This window comes from Rhinoraja longicauda, chromosome 11 (genome assembly GCF_053455715.1).
Source record: "Rhinoraja longicauda isolate Sanriku21f chromosome 11, sRhiLon1.1, whole genome shotgun sequence".
Classification (NCBI taxonomy): Eukaryota; Metazoa; Chordata; class Chondrichthyes; order Rajiformes; family Arhynchobatidae; genus Rhinoraja; species Rhinoraja longicauda.
This window is the reverse complement of record NC_135963.1, coordinates 10,777,881-10,796,477: the sequence shown is the minus strand read 5'-3', so window position 1 is coordinate 10,796,477 and position 18,597 is coordinate 10,777,881. Positions and strand designations below refer to the sequence as shown.

At 47.8% G+C, this 18,597-nt stretch overlaps 1 protein-coding gene across 5 annotated transcripts in view; it reads left to right on the top strand.

Annotated features, from left to right (window-relative positions):
* bcar3 (BCAR3 adaptor protein, NSP family member) overlaps positions 1–18,597 on the top strand; it is a 167,498-nt gene that overhangs the window by 69,819 nt on the left and 79,082 nt on the right. Inside the window, exon 1 of one of the 5 annotated variants that reach the window (XM_078408259.1) lies at positions 18,207–18,347. The exons of the other annotated variants lie outside the window; for them this stretch is intronic. Within the exon in view, the coding sequence (XP_078264385.1) occupies positions 18,322–18,347 (26 nt within the window). The 5' untranslated portion in view covers positions 18,207–18,321. Of the gene's footprint in view, positions 1–18,206; positions 18,348–18,597 lie in introns of those variants that run through there. 5 annotated transcript variants of the gene reach the window in all.

Below are 18,597 nucleotides of genomic sequence, written 5' to 3'. Positions count from 1 at the left end.
GAGGCAGGAAACATGTTCCCAATGTTGGGGGAGTCCAGAACAAGGGGCCACAGTTTAAAGAATAAGGGGTAGGCCATTTAGAACGGAGATGAGGAAAGACTTTTTCAGTCAGAGTTGTGAATCTGTGGAATTCTCTGCCTCAGAAGGCAGTGGAGGCCAATTCTCTGAATGCATTCAAGAGAGAGCTAGATAGAGCTCTTAAGGGTAGCGGAGTCAGGGGGTATGGGGAGAAGGCAGGAACGGGGTACTGATTGAGAATGATCAGCCATGATCACATTGAATGGCGGTGCTGGCTCGAAGGGCCGAATGGCCTCCTCCTGCACCTATTGTCTATTGTCTATAAGGCGCTGGTCGGGCCGCATTTGGAGTACTGAATGTGACCTTCCCACCCTTTCTATACTCCCTTTCACTCTGAACTTGCACTCTGCCATCCTCGCCCTTTGTCTCCCCGTCTCGCTCTTCCCAGTTAACTTGCCTCGTAGAAGATAAGGTATCAACCTTGGCTCAATGTCCGACCTTTCCCAATACTGGATCCGGAAATCAGATGCCATCGTACTTTATTTATTTACTAGTTCTTATTACCAGGAAGTTGGGAGGGGTGGGGTAGGGTGGGGAGGGGAGGGGAAGGAAAGGAAAAGGGGAAGGTGCAGGGTGAGAATAATCCCAGGAATGAGTGGGTTATAATATGGTGAGTGATTGACGGCACTGGGCCTGTACTCGCTGGAGTTTAGAAGGATGAGGGGGGATCTCATTGAAAATTACCGAATAGTGAAAGGCTTGGATAGAGTGGATGTGAAGAGGATATTTCCACTGGTGGTGGGAGAGTCTAGGACCAGAGGTCATAGCCTCAGAATTAAAGGACGTTCTTTTTGGAAGGAGGCGAGGTAGAATTTCTTTAGTCAGAAGGTGGTGAATCTGTGGAATTCTTTGCCACTGAAGGCTGTGGAGGCCAAGTGAATGGAGATTTTTAAGGCAGAGATAGATAGATTCTTGATTAGTACTGGTGTCAAGGGTTATGGGGAGAAGGCAGGAGAATGGGGTTCGGAGGAAGTGATAGATCAGCCATGATTGAATGGCGGTGTAGACTTGATAGGCCGAATGGCCAAATTCTGCTCCTTTCACTTATGATGTTATGAATTGGTCCTGACAGATGAACCTTATGCCTACAGAGCACAGGTTACTAGGCAACCTCAAACATGGATGCCATTGAGGTGGCTAATGGACTGAGATTAACACAGAACATGTGTGAGTTAACAGCTAAAGCCCAAACTAGATGTAAAATGCATTCGTTCCTTGTTCATGTGATATGCGGGACTATGAAAATTAAATTATACTTAAAAAGTGAATTATAAATAGGTGCTGTTGCTTTTGTTTAATGTGCTTTCAGTAGGTTGTGTGAAACCGTCCCTGTTCTGAGAGAGATTTCTCGTTGCCTAGATTAGAGATCAGGGGGGAGGAATGTTACTGTGAGTAATGGAGTGATTTTTCTCATCTCCAGATAACCTACCACCGTGACAGCGAGATTAGTGTGCCTGAGGGGGGAGGAGAGATGGGAGCTGCTGTTCAAAGTCTTGTTCTGAAGTGCTGCATTTTGTTTTTAGATTAATGGACTTGCAGCCAGATCAAACTATTTGGCGCTGCACGGTGGCGCAGCTGTAGAGTTGCTGCCTTACAGCGCCAGAGACCCGGGTTAGATCCTGACAACGGGTGCTATCTGTGCGGAGATTGTACCTTCTCCCCGTGACCGCCTGGGTTTTCCCCGGGTGCTCCGGTTTCCTCCCGCACTCCAAAGACGTACAGGTCTGGATAGACTAGGCTTGTACTCGCTGGAATTTAGAAGACTGAGGGGGGATCTTATAGAAACATATAAAATTCTTAGGGGGTTGGAGAGGCTAGATGCGGGAAGATTGTTCCCGATGTTGGGGGAGTCCAGAACCAGGGGTTACAGCTTAAGGATAAGGGGGATGTCTTTTAGGACCGAGATGAGAAAACATTTCTTCACACAGAGAGTGGTGAGTCTGTGGAATTCTCTGCCACAGAAGGTAGTTGAGGCCAGTTCATTGGCTATATTTAAGAGGGAGTTAGATGTGGCCCTTTTTGCTAAAGGGATCAGGGGGTATGGAGAGAAGGCAGGTACAGGCTACTGAGCTGAATGATCAGCCATGATCATATTGAATGGCGGTGCAGGCTCGAAGGGCCGAATGGCCTACTCCTGCACCTATTTTCTATGTTTCTATTTTTCTATGTTTCTATGTCTAGTAGGTTGATTGGCTTCGGTGAAGATTGTAAAGTGTCAGTAGTGTGTAGGATAACGTTAGTGCATGGGGATCGCTGGTCGGCACGGACCCGGTGGGCCAAAGGGCCTGTTTCCGCACCGTGTCTCTAAACTAAACTTAAAAACTAAAAACTATGACCTGAACAACTGGAATGTTGCTGCACTTTAAGCGATTGCTGAATCGAATGATGCACAGCCTACAGGCTGGGATGCAATGTGCAGTGACCACCTCCCTGTGACGGTGAATTCTGTGTCTCATTTACCAACAGTGATGGTCGCACGAGTCGGGAACCTCGGGCCTCCTCTTCAGTGGGAGGATTGGGCAGGTGGGGAGGGGGGGTTGAGGGATTAGACAATAGACAATAGGTGGCCATTCGGCCCTTCGAGCCAGCACTGCCATTCAATGTGATCATGGCTGATCATTCTCAATCAGTACCCCGTTCCTGCCTTCTCCCCATACCCCCTGACTCCGTTATCCTTAAGAGCTCTATCCAGCTCTCTCTTGAATGCATTCAGAGAATTGGCCTCCACTGCCTTCTGAGGCAGAGAATTCCACAGATTCACAACTTTCTGACTGAAAAAGTTTTTCCTCATCTCAGTTCTAAATGGCCTACCCCTTATTCTTAAACTGTGGCGCCTTGTTCTGGACTCCCCCAACATTGGGAACATGTTTCCTGCCTCTAACGTGTCCAACCCCTTAATAATCTTATACGTTTCGATAAGATCTCCTCTCATCCTTCTAAATTCCAGTGGATTAGTTAGATGGTGCACAGATTCCAGGCTGGCATTCCTTTCATGACATCCTGGTTACATCAGAAGCGAAGTTTCATCATGGGCACTGTACCCACCCACGCTGGACATTAAGTTGCCACCACTGAGTCATAGAGACCTACAGCACGGAAACAGGCCCTTTGGCCCAACTTATCCTTTACGGCCAAAATGCTCCATCTAAGCTGTCTGCTCAGTCCGAAGAAGGGTCTTGACCCAAAACGTCACCTATTTCTTTTCTCCAGGGATGCTGCCTGACCTGCTGAGTTACTCCAGCATTTGGTGTCTATCTTCGATGTAAGCCGACATCTGCAGTTCCTTCCTACCCATTTGCTTGCGTTTGTCCCATATCCATTTAACCCTTTCCTATCCATGTACCTGTCCAAGTGTCTTTTAAAAGCTGTTATAGAACCTGCCTGAACTACCACCTCTAGCAGCTGTTAACCCTATACCCACCACACTCTGTGTATAAACATTGCCCCTCGGGTTCTTATTAAATCTTTCCTCTCTCACCTTAAACGTATGTCCTCCGGTTCTTGATTCCACTACCCTGGGCATTCCCCCTATCTGTTCGCCTTATGATTTTATTCACCTCCCTCAGATCACCCTTCAACCTCCTGAACTCCAATGAATAAAGTCCTAGCCTGCCCAACAGCTCTACCTCTAGCTCAGGGCTTTGAATCCTGGCAACATCCTTGTAAGTTTTCTCTGCGCTCTTTCCAGCCTCTACAATTCTTCCAAAGGCAGTGAAGATGTTAATTTTTGTGGGTCAGGCAGCATCACTGGAGATAACGAATGGGCAACGTTTTGAGTCGGGACCTTTCTTCACCCACTTTCAGAATGATGAAGGGCCCCGACCCGAATCATCACCCATCCTTTGTCTCCAGAGACGCTGCCTGACCCGCTGAATGAATTGCTCCAGCACTTTGTGTCCATCTTTGGTATAAAACAGCATCTGCCGTTCCTTGTTTCCACATGTTGGTAGTTATTTTTTCCTCATTAATGTAGTGAGAGTGAACTTTCTTCCTTCTTTCTTAATGTTTGGTTAGCGATTGGTGAAATCTGAAAGGGGGAACGTGCGTAATCTGAACAACAGCAACATAGGGATGGATCCCTTGTGTTGACTCCAGCTAGTTTGGCACATGCTCCTGACATTCCTCCCATTATCACCGATCATAACCAGGGTTGTTTTGAACGATCTTGCGTCAAAACAGCCATTTCAACTTGCAGTTACGTAACTCCTTTTAATGCAGTAAAACAGCCAACTAACAGTATTATGTTCAGTTTTGGTCACCCAGCTATAAGAAAGAATGCAGAGAACATTTATGAGGATGTTGCCAGGACTCGAGGGACTGAGCTATTGGGTTAGGTTGGGCAGGCTAGGACATTGTTCCTCAAAACATAGCAGGCTGATCGTTTTTTGGCCTTCATCAGTCAGTGTATTTGGCCTTGATCAGTCAGAGTATAGAGTATAGAGTTGGGAGGTCATGTTACAGTTATACAAGACGTTGGTGCGGCCATGCCGAGGGAATTGTGTTCAGTTTGGTCACCATGTGATGGGAAAGATGTTGTCGAGCTTGAAAGGTTTCCGAGAAGATTTACCAGCATGTTGACAGGACTTGAGGGGCTGAGCTACAGGGAAGAGGTTGAGCAGGCTGGTGCTTTATTCCTTGGAGCACCGCAGGATGAGGTGTACAAAATCTTGAGAGGAATAGGTCGGTTAAACGCAGTGTCTTTTGCCTAGAGTAGGGGATTTGAGAACCAGATGTTTAAGATGAGGGGGGAATCTGAGGGGTAATTTTTTTTAACACAAAGGCTGGTAGGTGTATAGAACAAGCTGCCAGAGGAAGTAGCAGGTATCTCAATGTTTAAGAGACATTGACAGGTTAGGTAGGGTAACTTTAGTGGGATATGGGCCCAAAGCAGGCAGGTGGGACTAGCGTACATTAGCATATTGGATGGTGTGGGCTACTTGAACCAAAGGGCCTGTTTCCAAGCTGTATGAGTCATTGACTCTAATCTTGTGGAGGTGTATAAAATCATGAGGTCTATAGATAGGGTGAATGCACAGTCTTTTTTACCAGGGTTATGAAATCTTGAACCAGAGTACAAAGATTTAAGGTGAGGGGGGGGGGAAAGGTTTAATAGGAACCTCAGGGGCAGCTTTTTCACACACAGGATGGTGCGTGCATGGAATGAGCTGGTAAAGGAAGTGTGGAGACGAGGAACTGCAGATGCGGGTTTACAATACAAAAAAAAGACACAAAGTGCTGGAGTAATTCAGCGGGTCAGGCAGCATCTCTGGGGATTGAAGAAGGGTCCTGAACTAAAACGTTACCTCTCCATGTTCCCCGGAGTTGCTGCCTGACCCGCTGAGTTACTCCAGCACTTTGTGTTTTACTCGGGAATCCAGCATCTGCAGTTCCTTGTGTCTCCTCGCACTTGCAGCTTCGCGGAAGAGGAGAAAATGTTTGGATGTTGGAAGATGACAGTCTGTCGGGAAGAGTGACTAGTCTAATTCTTGGGGCTTGTGTCTCCTGCATGAGCTTGCGTTCTCATCTGTATTCAGTCCCATCCTTAACCCACAAACCAACCCACAGCAAGCCAGACACCACAACCCTCTCTCTCCTGAATAGGCAGTCTTCGAGCGGCTTGCTCGGGGAACATAGGTTCATAAGTGATAGGAGCAGCATTGGGCCATTCGGCCCATCAAGTCTACTCCGCCATTCAATCACGGCTGACCTATCTTTCCCTATCACAACAACCCCATTCTCCTGCCTTCTCCCCACAACCCCTGACACCCGTACTAATCAAGAATCTCTCTATCACTGCCTTAAAAATATCCATTCACTTGGCCTCCACGGCCTTCTGTGGCAATGAATTCCACAGATTCACCACCCTCTGACTAAAGAAATTCCTCCTCATCTCCTTCCTAAAGGCACGCCCTTTAATTCTGAGGCTGTACCCTCTGGTCCTAGACTCTCACTAGTGGAAACATCCTCTCCACATCCACTCTATCCTGGAGCCGTGTTGCCGAGCGGTGAGAAATGCCGGGTGGTCTCGGCAGAGGCCGGTGGGTGCCAGTCACGTTGCCCAGACCCCCCTCGACCCACCCTGCCTCCCCCTGTGATCACAGTGTCCCTTTTTTTTGTTCCCTTTCTCAGCTCCTCCCAAGGTCATAAGTGATAGGAGTAGAGTTAGGCCATTCGGCCCATTACGTTTACTCTGCCATTTGATCCTGGCTGATCTATCTCTCCCTCCTAACCCCATTCTCCTGCCTTCTCCCCATAACCCCTGACACCTGTACTAAGTCCTTCGTGTTTAGTTTTTTTTTGCCATCCCATCTATTGAGAGAATGCATTTTATATTTTATAAACCAGCCTCACCCCATGATCAGGGCAGGTCATTAATTCACTGGTGGAAAAAAAAAACAGAGGCGCTCAGTTCAGCAGTAAGTAGGTCACGTTCTTGACAGCCCGTGGTTTGGGAGTGAGCCTTTCATTCACGGCTATCCACCCAGGGCCAGGCAGGTGTTAGCTGAGAGGGCTCCTGTCAACACCTGTTATTCCTTGCCATGTGTGCTTGGCGCCGTACGGAAGTAATGTTCCCGGCGTGACATTTACCCAAGCTGTGTGCTCGTCCTGCGACTTTGATTTGCGACCCTGCAGCTGTCCGACTGGACAATGCTGTAGCAGGACTCTCAGCGGCAGAGCCAAAACTCTACCTGTTGTTTGAGCACACAACTAGGTCAGGTGCCAAGGGACTGGCGCGTTGCTAAAGGAGCTCCCCTTTTGAATGAGATGTTGAAACTAAGTCCAAACAGCCTGTTCATAGAGTCCTAAAGTCATACAGTGTGGAAACAGGCCCTTCAAGCCCAGCTTGCCCACACCGACCAACATGTCCCATCTACACTAGTCCCACCTGCCTGCCTTTGGCCCATAGCCCTCCAAATCTGTCCTATCCATTTACCTTGTCTAATTGTTTCTTGAATGTTGCAAGAGTCCCTGCCTCAACTACCTCCTCTGCCGGCTCGTTCCATACGCCCACCACCCTTTATGTGGACGAAAATTACCCCTCCGATTCCTATTAAATCTTCACCTTAAACCTTTGACAACGAGGCATACAAAGAGTAATATTAATCAGGAAGGCAGTGAAACTAGTCAGAGGACTAGGGTGGGGGAGGTACACAGAGAGAGAGAGATAGTGAGGGAAATCAAGGGTTACTTGAAGGTAGCAAAATCAATTGATTGTAAGCCTCCCAAGTAAAGTATGAGGTGTTGTTCCTCCAATCTTACTGTTTTAAATTTTTTATTGTTTGTTGTCACTTTCCCCTCAGCCAACAATGAACACTCTATGTTTCTTTGAACATTGTCTGCTTTGATCTGTCATTTTCACACCTTACCCATCCATATCTCTTAGTTTCCCTTTCCCTGACCCTCAGTCTGAAGAAGGGTCTCGACCCCAAAATGGCACTCATTCCTTTTCTCCAGAGATGCCGCCTGTCCCGCTGAGTTACTCCAGCATTTTGCATCTATCGTCAGTGTAAACCAGCATCTGCAGTTCCTTCCTACACATTCCTTCTAAAGATTAGTCTGAATCAGTCTGAAGAGGGGTCCTGAACCAAAACGTCACCTATCCATGTTCTCCAGAGATGATTCCAGAGATGATGAGTTACTCCAGCACTTTGTGCCTTTTTTCCCCCCCTTTTAAACCTTTCCTATTCGTGTACCTGTTCAAATGTCTCTTAAATGTTGTTATAAGACCTGCCTCACCAACCTCCTCTGGCAGCTCATACCGTATACCCATCACCTTCAGGGTCTGTTTCCATGCTGTAATTCTGAACTCTGCTCTAAGCTACAGTGGTCCGCGATGGCAGCTCGCCCCCTCTAAGGGCCTTGGGGAATGAATGCAGGCCTTGCCTGTGATGTTTAATAGCAAGCAGGGGTTCCCTCCCCCACAGTCAGGGATCTGCCCAGCAGGTAGAAACCTGGACACATTCCACTGAGAGAGCCATATACTGAGCCTGGAAGAGTTTAGTTTAGTTTAGAGACACAACGTGGAAACAGGCCCTTTGGCCCACAGCGCCCGTACCAACTAGCGATCCCTGCACACTAACATTATCCTACATTTATTCACAAAATGCTGGAGTAACTCAGCAGGTCAGGCAGCATCTCGGAGAGAGGGAATGGGTGATGTTTCGGGTCGAGACCCTTCTTCAGACATTATCCTACACACACACACTGGGGCCAATTTACATTTATACCAAGCCAATTAACCTGCAAACCTGTGCGTCTTTGGAGTGTGGGAGGAAAAAGAAGATCTCGGAGAAAACCCACGCGGTCACGGGGAGAACGTACAAACTCCGTACAGTCAAGCAGCCGTATTCGGGATCTAACCCGGTTCTCCGGCGCTGTGAGGCAGCAACTCTACCGCTGCGCCACCGTGCCACCCTTGTTCGTACCCTCTGAATTGGAGGAGGAGTTCTCTGCTTGGTTCGTGGCATGGAGCTGCAAGAAGGATCATGGGGGTGCTGCCACCGAGGCACTCCAGTATCTCACTGGGACTGAAGGGTTCGGTTGATGCCCAAAACCTTGCCTTTGACGATTTTACAAGATTTAGGAATGTTCTAAGATGATTAAGGCATTTAATGGGGTAGATGGAATGCGCATAGTCTTACAGTATGGGAACAGGCCCTTTGGCCCAACTTGCCCATGCCAACCAACATACCCCTATCTACACTAGTCCCACCTGCCTACGTTTGGCCCATATATTCCTCTAAACCTGTCCTATCCATGTACCTACCTAAATGTTTTTTAAGCATTGCGATAGGGCGGCACGGTGGCGCAGCGGTAGAGTTGCTGCCTTACAGCGAATGCAGCGCCGGAGACTCGGGTTCGATCCTGACTATGGGCGCCATCTGTACGGAGTTTGCACGTTCTCCCCGTGACCTGCGTGGGTTTTCTCCGAGATCTTCGGTTTCCTCCCGCACTCCAAAGACGTACAGGTATGTAGGTTAATTGACAGGGTAAATGTAAAAATTGTCCCTAGTGGGTGTAGGGCAGTGTTAATGTACGGGGATCGCTGGGCGGCGCGGACTCGGTGGGCCGAAGGGCCTGTTTCTGCGCTGTATCTCTAAATCTAAAAATGTACCTGCCTCAACTATCTCCTCTGGTAGCTAGTTCCATACACCTACCACCCTTTATGTAATTAAAAAGTTACCCATCAGGTTCCTGTTAAATCTTCCCCCCCCCCCCCCCCCCTCACCTTAAACCTATCTCCTCTGGTTCTTGATTTTCATACTCTGGGGGAAAAAACCGTGAATTTACCTGATCTATTCCTCTCATGATTTGTACACCTCTATATAAGATCACCCCTCAGCCTCCTGTGCTCCAAGGAATAAAGTCCTAGCCTGCTCAACCTCTGGAATTTAGAAGGATGAGAGGAGATCTTATCGAAACGTATGACTATTAAGGGGTTGGACACGTTAGAGGCAGGAAACATGTTCCCAATGTTGGGGGAGTCCAGAACAAGGGGCCACAGTTTAAGAATAAGGGGTAGGCCATTTAGAACTGAGATGAGGAAAAACTTTTTCAGTCAGAGTTGTGAATCTGTGGAATTCTCTGCCTCAGAAGGCAGTGGAGGCCGATTCTCTGAATGCATTCAAGAGAGCTGGATAGAGCTCTTAAGGATAGCGGAGTCAGGGGGTATGGGGAGAAGGCAGGAACAGGGTACTGATTGAGAATGACATTGAATGGTGGTGCTGGCTCGAAGGGCTGAATGGCCTCCTCCTGCACCTATTGTCTATTGTCCCCTGTAGCTCAGGCCCTCGAGTTCTGGCAGCATCCGCACAAACCTTCTCTGCACCCTTTCCAGCTTGACGACGTCTTTCCTGCAACAGGGATCTGTTTCCTGCCCAGAATAATTGGGTCCAAACTTTAATTAAAGGCGGGTTGGAAAGCCCACCACTCCACGAAGGGTGGTGGAAGTCTGCAAATGGTGGGACTTGAGGAGCTGAAGGGGTCAGGTCACAATCTCAGGCTGATCAGTTTTCCAAACCTACCCAGTTGTGGTTGCCTGAGGATGATGCACTGCTGATCCTGTACCGGTGTTATTTAAATGGTCAGTCCTTCGCCCATGTCTTTAGACTTTAGAGTCGCAGCGCGGAAACAGGCCCTTCGGCCCACCGAGTCCGCAACGACCTGCGATCACCCTGTGCACCAGCGCTATCCTACGCAAGCCTGGCGCAATTGACAATTTTTTACCGAAGCCAATTAACCTACAAACCTGTGCAGTACGTCTTTGGAGTGTGGGCGGAAACCGGAGCATCCGGAGAAAACCCACGCCGTCACGGGGACAACGTGCAAACTCCATGCAGGCAGCACCAGTAGTCAGGATCAAACCCGGGTCTTGGGCACCTTGAGTCAGCCTCTCTACCGCTGTGCCGCCCTGACTCGAGTCTGACGAAACCACCTCCTATTGATGCCATTGAATTGCGTCAAGCTGGAAAACATCCCGATGCATCTTCACCTTCTCTCCACTGGTATCTGGTGATAAATTCTCTGTTCCGACTGAATCTATTCTGTAACCGTTTCTGTGCTTTCTAGTCCTCGCTGATTCACCCACTGGATATCTCCAGCATAATGGCGTGATGGTGGCACGATCAAGTTCCCACAGGGAATTATTTGCGGGGAGGAAATGCAGTATCTCGCAGAAGCAACAGTCAAGCTGGGCCAATTGGCAAGTGGCCAAGACAGTTGTGGGGAATGTGACTGGGAGGGCTTCCAGTCACTGCTGCACTGACGTGTTCATTACTGGCACTGGGCTAATTAATGTGCACGGCTCTGGATGAGCGTGGGTTCCTTAAACCACACCTGGCTGTGCTGCCGGGATTGTGGTTTAAGGAAAGGAGAGGAATAGATCGGGTAGATGCACAGAAACTCTTGGCCAGAGTTGGGGAATCGAGGACCAGAGGACACGGGTTCAAGGTGAAGGGGAAAAGATTTAATAGGAATCTGAGGGGTAACCTTTTCACACAAAGGGTGGTGGGTGTACGGAACGAGCTGTCAGAGGAGGTAGTTGAGGCTGGGACTATCCCAACCTTTAAGAAACAGTTAGACAGGTACATGGATAGGAGAAGTTGGATATGGACCAAGCACAGGCAGGTGGGACTCGTGTAGTTGGGTTGAAGGGCCTTATTCACAAAATGCTGGAGTAACTCAGCAGGTCAGGCAGCATCTCAGGAGAGAATGAATGGGCGACGTTTCGGGTCAAGACCCAAGGGCCTGTTTCCACACTGTATCACTCTATGACTCTATGAAAAGGTGGAGTGGAATCCAAGGAAATCCCAGCTGAAGAGGAGTGTGAAGCTTGGGATGAGTGATGCGATGGATGCAGGGTCTTCCCAAGGGGAGGAAAGCCTGTCGGACCAAATGATGCCAAGGACCATGTGCCAAAGAGAGAATACGTTAGGAGTTGCGTGGGAAAGAACTGCAGATGCTGGTTTACACCAAAGATAGACACAAAATGCTGGAGTAACTCGGCGGGCTAGGCAGCATCTCTGGATAGAAGGAATGGGAGATGTTTCAGGTCGAGGCCCTTCTTTAGACTGTTCATATGTTAGGACTGATATACACCCAGTGAAATGACAGGCTGGTGAATGGAAATGTGATATTTCCAGCAGTAGAACTGTTGTGCTAGTTTAGTTTAGTTTAGAGATACTGTGTGGAAACCTGCCCTTTGGCCCACCGAATCCATGCCAACCAGTGATCCCTGTACACTAACACTATGCTACCCGCTCTAGGGACCATTTACAATTGTACCAAAGCCAATTATCCTACAAACCTGTATGTCTTTGGAGTGTGGGAGGAAACCGGAGCACCCGGAGAAAACCCACGTGGTCTTGGGGAGAACAGACAAACTCTGTACGGACAGCACCTGTAGTCAGGATCAAACCCGGGTCTCTGGCGCTGTAAGGCAGCAACTCTACCGCTGCGCCACCGTGCCTAAAATACACATTCTGGGTCATAGAGAGAACTTTAAAACCATGGATTTGCAGTCGTAACTGTTTAGATATTGATGTTCATAAGTTGTAGGAGCAGAATTAGGCCATTCGCCCATCAAGTCCACTCTGCCATTCAATCCTGGCTGATCTATCTTTCTCTCTCCACCCCATTCCCCTTCTCCCCATAACCCCTGACACCTGTACAGCTGTCCTGAAGGGACGTGTGGTGGAGTTGGAGAGGCAGTTGGATGACTTCAGGGCCATCCGGGAATGCGAGAGTTTCCTCGACAGGACCTATTGTGAGGCTGTCACGCCAAGGGTCCAGGTCGAGCGAAGGTGGGAGACTGTTTCCGGGGGGAGTGGACGTGGACTACAGGAGACCCCAGTGGCTGTGCCTATTGCAAATAGGTATACCCTCTTGGGAACTGTCGGGGCAGAAGACGTTTCCAGTCCGAGTGGCGGACCTGTTGGCAAGGATACACGACAGGGGAGACCGAAGTCTGGAAGAGCCGTAGTGGTCGGTGACTCCATAGTCCGAGGGACGGACAGAAGATTCTGTGGCAGCAGGAGGGACTTGAGGATGGTCTGTTGCCTCCCTGGTGCCAGGGTTCAACACATCACAGACCGGCTTCAGAAAATCCTAGCGAGGGAAGGCGATCAACCTGAAGTCGTTGTGCACGTGGGCACGAATGACGTCGGGCGGAAGAGGAAGGAGGTGCTACAGCGGGAGTTTAGAGAGTTGGGAAAAATGCTGAGAAGTAGGACGTCGAAGGTGGTTATCTCTGGACTGCTACCGGTACCTCGTGCTGGTGAGGCCAGGAACAGAGAGATAGAGGGTATGAATTTATGGCTGAGGGACTGGTGCAGAGAGCAGGGATTTAGATTTCTGGACCACTGGGATCTCTTCTGGGCTAGGGGTGACTTGTACAAAAGGGACGGGTTGCATCTTAACAGCAGGGGGACAAACATTCTGGCAGGCAGGTTTGCTAGTGTGACACCTGTGGCTTTAAACTAAGTAGTGGGGGGGAGGGGTTAACAAATTGTGAATATGAAGATGAGGTAAAAGGGAATACAGGAGATATTGCAAAAGACTCTCGGAAGAATGGGAACAGAAGTTCTAGAGCGGAAAAGAAATTAAGGGCAGGGCCAATTGTGAACGATGTGAGAGGGGAGGTAAATACAGAAGTTAAAGTGTTGTACTTAAATGCGCGTAGTATAAAAAATAAAGTGGATGAGCTTGAGGCTCAGTTAGTCATGGGCAAGTATGATGTTGTAGGGATCACTGAGACATGGCTACAAGAGGACCAGGGCTGGGAACTGAATATTCAGGGGTACACAACGTATAGAAAAGACAGACAGGTGGGCAGAGGGGGTGGGGTTGCTCTGATGGTAAGGAATGATATTCATTCCCTTGCAAGGGGTGACATAGAATCAGGAGATGTTGAATCAGTATGGATAGAAATGAGAAATTGTAAGGGTAAAAAGACCCTAATGGGAGTTATCTATAGGCCCCCAAACAGTAGCCTCGACTTGGGGTGCAAGTTAAATCAGGAGATAAAATTGGCGTGTCAAAAATGTAATGCTACGGTGGTTATGGGAGATTTCAACATGCAGGTAGACTGGGAAAATCAGGTTGGAAATGGACCCCAGGAAAGAGAGTTTGTAGAGTGCCTTCGAGATGGATTCTTAGAACAGCTTGTACTGGAGCCTACCAGGGAGAAGGCAATTCTGGATTTAGTGTTGTGTAATGATCCTGATCTGATAAGGGGACTAGAGGTAAAAGAGCCATTAGGAGGCAGTGATCACAACATGATAAGTTTTACTCTGCAAATGGAAAGGCAGAAGGGAAAATCGGAAGTGTCGGTATTACAGTATAGCAAAGGGGATTACAGAGGCATGAGGCGGGAGCTGGCCAAAATTGATTGGAAGGAGGCCCTAGCAGGGAAGACGGTAGAACAGCAATGGCAGGTATTCCTGGGAATAATGCAGAGGTTGCAGGATCAATTTATTCCAAAGAGGTGGAAAGACTCTAAGGGGAGTAAGAGACACCTGTGGCTGACAAGGGAAGTCAGGGACAGCATAAAAATTAAGGAGAGGAAGTATAACATAGCAAAGAAGAGTGGGAAGACAGAGGATTGGGACTCTTTTAAAGAGCAACAAAAGTTAACTAAAAAGGCAATACGAGGAGAAAAGATGAGGTACGAGGGTAAACTAGCCAATAATATAAAGGAGGATAGCAAAAGTTTTTTTAGGTACGTGAAGAGGAAAAAAATAGTCAAGGCAAATGTGGGTCCCTTGAAGACAGAAGCAGGGGAATTTATTATGGGGAACAAAGAAATGGCAGACGAGTTAAACCGTTACTTTGGATCTGTCTTCACTGAGGAAGATACACACAATCTCCCAAATGTTCTAGGGGCTGGAGAACCTAGGGTGATGGAGGAACTGAAGGAAATCCACATTAGGCAGGAAATGGTTTTGGGTAGACTGATGGGACTGAAGGCTGATAAATCCCCAGGGCCTGATGGTCTGCATCCCAGAGTACTTAAGGAGGTGGCTCTAGAAATAGTGGAAGCATTGGAGATCATTTTTCAATGTTCTATAGATTCAGGATCAGTTCCTGTGGATTGGAGGATAGCAAATGTTATCCCACTTTTTAAGAAAGGAGGGAGAGAGAAAACGGGTAATTATAGACCAGTTAGTCTGACATCAGTGGTGGGGAAAATGCTGGAGTCAATTATAAAAGACGAAATTGCTGAGCATTTGGATAGCAGTAACGGGATCGTTCCGAGTCAGCATGGATTTACGAAGGGGAAATCATGCTTGACAAATCTACTGGAATTTTTTGAGGATGTAACTAGGAAAATTGACAAGGGAGAGTCAGTGGATGTGGTGTACCTCGACTTTCAGAAAGCCTTCGACAAGGTCCCACATAGGAGATTAGTGGGCAAAATTAGGGCACATGGTATTGGGGGTAGGGTACTGACATGGATAGAAAATTGGTTAACAGACAGAAAGCAAAGAGTGGGGATAAATGGGTCCCTTTCGGAATGGCAGGCAGTGACCAGTGGGGTACCGCAAGGTTCGGTGCTGGGACCCCAGCTATTTACGATATACATTAATGACTTAGACGAAGGGATTAAAAGTACCATTAGCAAATTTGCAGATGATACTAAGTTGGGGGGTAGTGTGAATTGTGAGGAAGATGCAATAAGGCTGCAGGGTGACCTGGACAGGTTGTGTGAGTGGGCGGATACATGGCAGATGCAGTTTAATGTAGATAAGTGTGAGGTTATTCACTTTGGAAGTAAGAATAGAAAGGCAGATTATTATCTGAATGGTGTCAAGTTAGGAGGAGGGGGAGTTCAACGAGATCTGGGTGTCCTAGTGCATCAGTCAATGAAAGGAAGCATGCAGGTTCAGCAGGCAGTGAAGAAAGCCAATGGAATGTTGGCCTTCGTAACAAGAGGAGTTGAGTATAGGAGCAAAGAGGTCCTTCTACAGTTGTACCGGGCCCTGGTGAGACCGCACCTGGAGTACTGTGTGCAGTTTTGGTCTCCAAATTTGAGGAAGGATATTCTTGCTATGGAGGGGGTGCAGCGTAGGTTCACTAGATTAATTCCGGGAATGGCGGGACTGTCGTATGTTGAAAGGCTGGAGCGATTGGGCTTGTATACACTGGAATTTAGAAGGATGAGGGGGGATCTTATTGAAACATATAAGATAATTAGGGGATTGGACACATTAGAGGCAGATAACATGTTCCCAATGTTGGGGGAGTCCAGAACAAGGGGCCACAGTTTGAGAATAAGGGGTAGGCCATTTAGAACGGAGATGAGGAAGAACTTTTTCAGTCAGAGGGTGGTGAAGGTGTGGAATTCTCTGCCTCAGAAGGCAGTGGAGGCCAGTTCGTTGGATGCTTTCAAGAGAGAGCTGGATAGAGCTCTTAAGGATAGCGGAGTGAGGGGGTATGGGGAGAAGGCAGGAACGGGGTACTGATTGATAGTGATCAGCCATGATCGCATTGAATGGCGGTGCTGGCTCGAAGGGCTGAATGGCCTACTCCTGCACCTATTGTCTATTGTCTATTGTCTATTGTACTAATCAAGAATATATCAATCTCCACCTTAAAAAATTCATTGACTTGGCCTCCACAACCTTCTGTGACAATGGGTCCCACAAATTCACCACCTCTGACTAAAGCAATTCCTCCCCATCTCCTTTCTAAAGGTAGGTGCTTTTATTCTGAGGCTATGACCTTTGGTCCTCGACTCTGCCACTAGTGGAAACTTCCTCTCCACATCCACTCTATCCGGGCCTTTCTCCCAGCCAGATATCTCCCAACCGGATTAACATCACTGCAGGGATGTAAAGAAAACCTTGTATTACTGTGGGAAGGCAATTCCCAGCAGAAGGTGTACATTGGGCGGCACGGTGGCGCAGCGGTAGAGTTGCTGCCTTACTGCGAATGCAGTGCCGGAGACTCGGGATCGATCCTGACTACGGGCGCCGTCTGTATGGAGTTTGTACGTTCTCCCCGTGACCTGCGTGGGTTTTCTCCGAGACCTTCGGTTTCCTCCCGCACTCCAAAGACGTACAGGTATGTAGGTTAATTGACTGGGTGATATGTAAAAATTGTCCCTAGTGTGTGTAGGATAGTGTTAATGTGCGGGGATCACTGGGCAGCGCGGATTCGGTGGGCCGAAGGGCCTGTTTCCGCGCTGTATCTCTAAATCTAAATCTAAAAAATATTACTGTAAAGGGTACATCACCGTGGAAATGTTAATCTGTGGAGCACCGCTGCAAGCAAACTAGCAACGCGCTCCGTGGTGAGATGTCTTTGAACAGCCTGGGTTCAGAGTACCAAAAGGACGATGGTTGAACAGAGTGAACACAATGTGGCCAGAGTGAAGGTGGGCAGAAAATGCTGGAATAACTCAGCAGGTCAGGCAGCATCTCTGGAGAAAAGGAAAAAGATTGGGTTGCGTTTTGGGTTGAGACCCTTCTTCAGACTGAAATCTGTGGGATTCTCTGCCTCAGAAGGCAGTGGGGGCCAATTCTCTGAATGCATTCAAGAGGGAGCTAGATAGAGCTCTTAAGGATAGCGGAGTCAGGGGGTATGGGGAGAAGGCAGGAACGGGGTGCTGATTGAGAATGTTCAGCCATGATCACATTGAATGGCGGTGCTGGCTCGAAGGGCCGAATGGCCTCCTGCAACAAAAAAAAAAGGGGGGAAAAAAGAAAGTCAAGGAAAAGTGAAACGAGAGATATCGACGGTGATATGAGAGATATTCTTTATTTGTATTCGTTATTTGTATTTATTTATTTTCCGGTCAATACAATACAACAAATTGACCATACAGTTGTGAAAGTTAAATAGTGCAAAATCATTGCATCAAAAATAAAACGATATAATCACACATGATATTTTCTGACCGAAAAAAAAAAAGCCAAAGCTTATTGTGCCTACCCTTAATACTTAACAAAATATGATTTTTTTAAAACACAACATCATAAGTCAGAAGCAGATAAACAAAACATAGAAAGAAATGCAAATATAGTCACGCACCATCATTTCTGTCAGAGAATAAATGATTTAAAGATATGCAAAAACAGTAACGGTGATGAAGGAAAGAGGCCATTGTTAGCTGTGGGCTAGGTGAAAATGAGCTGCAGACAATGAAGCTCTCCAAAGGTCAGTTCAGGAGAGTGGTTGTATCATTGCAAGCACCCGCAACTATAGTGGAAGGCAAGGGGCTCAGCATAGGGTTCCGTCACAAAGTCATTTCAATTGCTGTAGGTGCTGCCATTGCCAATGACAAGACAGCACAAGACTTGGGGAAGAGTTTGATGTCCACAAGGCATCTGTTGTTTAGAGAGTCACTGAATCGAGCTTCGACTGACTGGGTGCCTGGGGGGGGTGGAAAGTGTTGCACTGTAAAGACGATTCAAGATCCCATGTGTGACGCCGGAAGTGGTCTGGTCCCTCTGGTAGCTGTGCGTCAAAGTGCAGCCATGGCCACGTTGGAAACTATCCAAAGGGGGAATGACTCTCTAGCTTCAGCTGGGAGAGCAGAAGAGGTTCAGCGTCTGAGGGAAGTCAGGATGAAGCAGGGACAGGCACACCACGATGACAATGAGTCGAAGCAGAAAATGATGGGGTTGAGTGTCTCCTGCTTACTAATATTCTGCCGACAGTGAGCAATTGTTCGTGCCGTGGTAGTGAACGAGTGTGATTCACCCGCGGTAGCTTTAGCGTTACAGTTGTTGTTTGGAAAACATGCAGAATGACGTGGTTGTACCAAGGTAAGATGTAGGGTGTGCGTTCCATTACTTCTGAAGGTATTCAGAGACATAATCGCTGGGAATTATCATTTCTGGAATGGATAGTGCGGAGAAATCAGTCTTAATTTATGGCGCTAATTTGGTTGGGGAGAGGACAAAAGAAATGAATGAATGGGCATAATTGCTGGTAATAGAATTGGATGGTGTTCAATGGTTGCATTGATTTGTTGTTTATCTTTGGAGGGGAGGGCGTATAGTTTTTGAGTGCGTG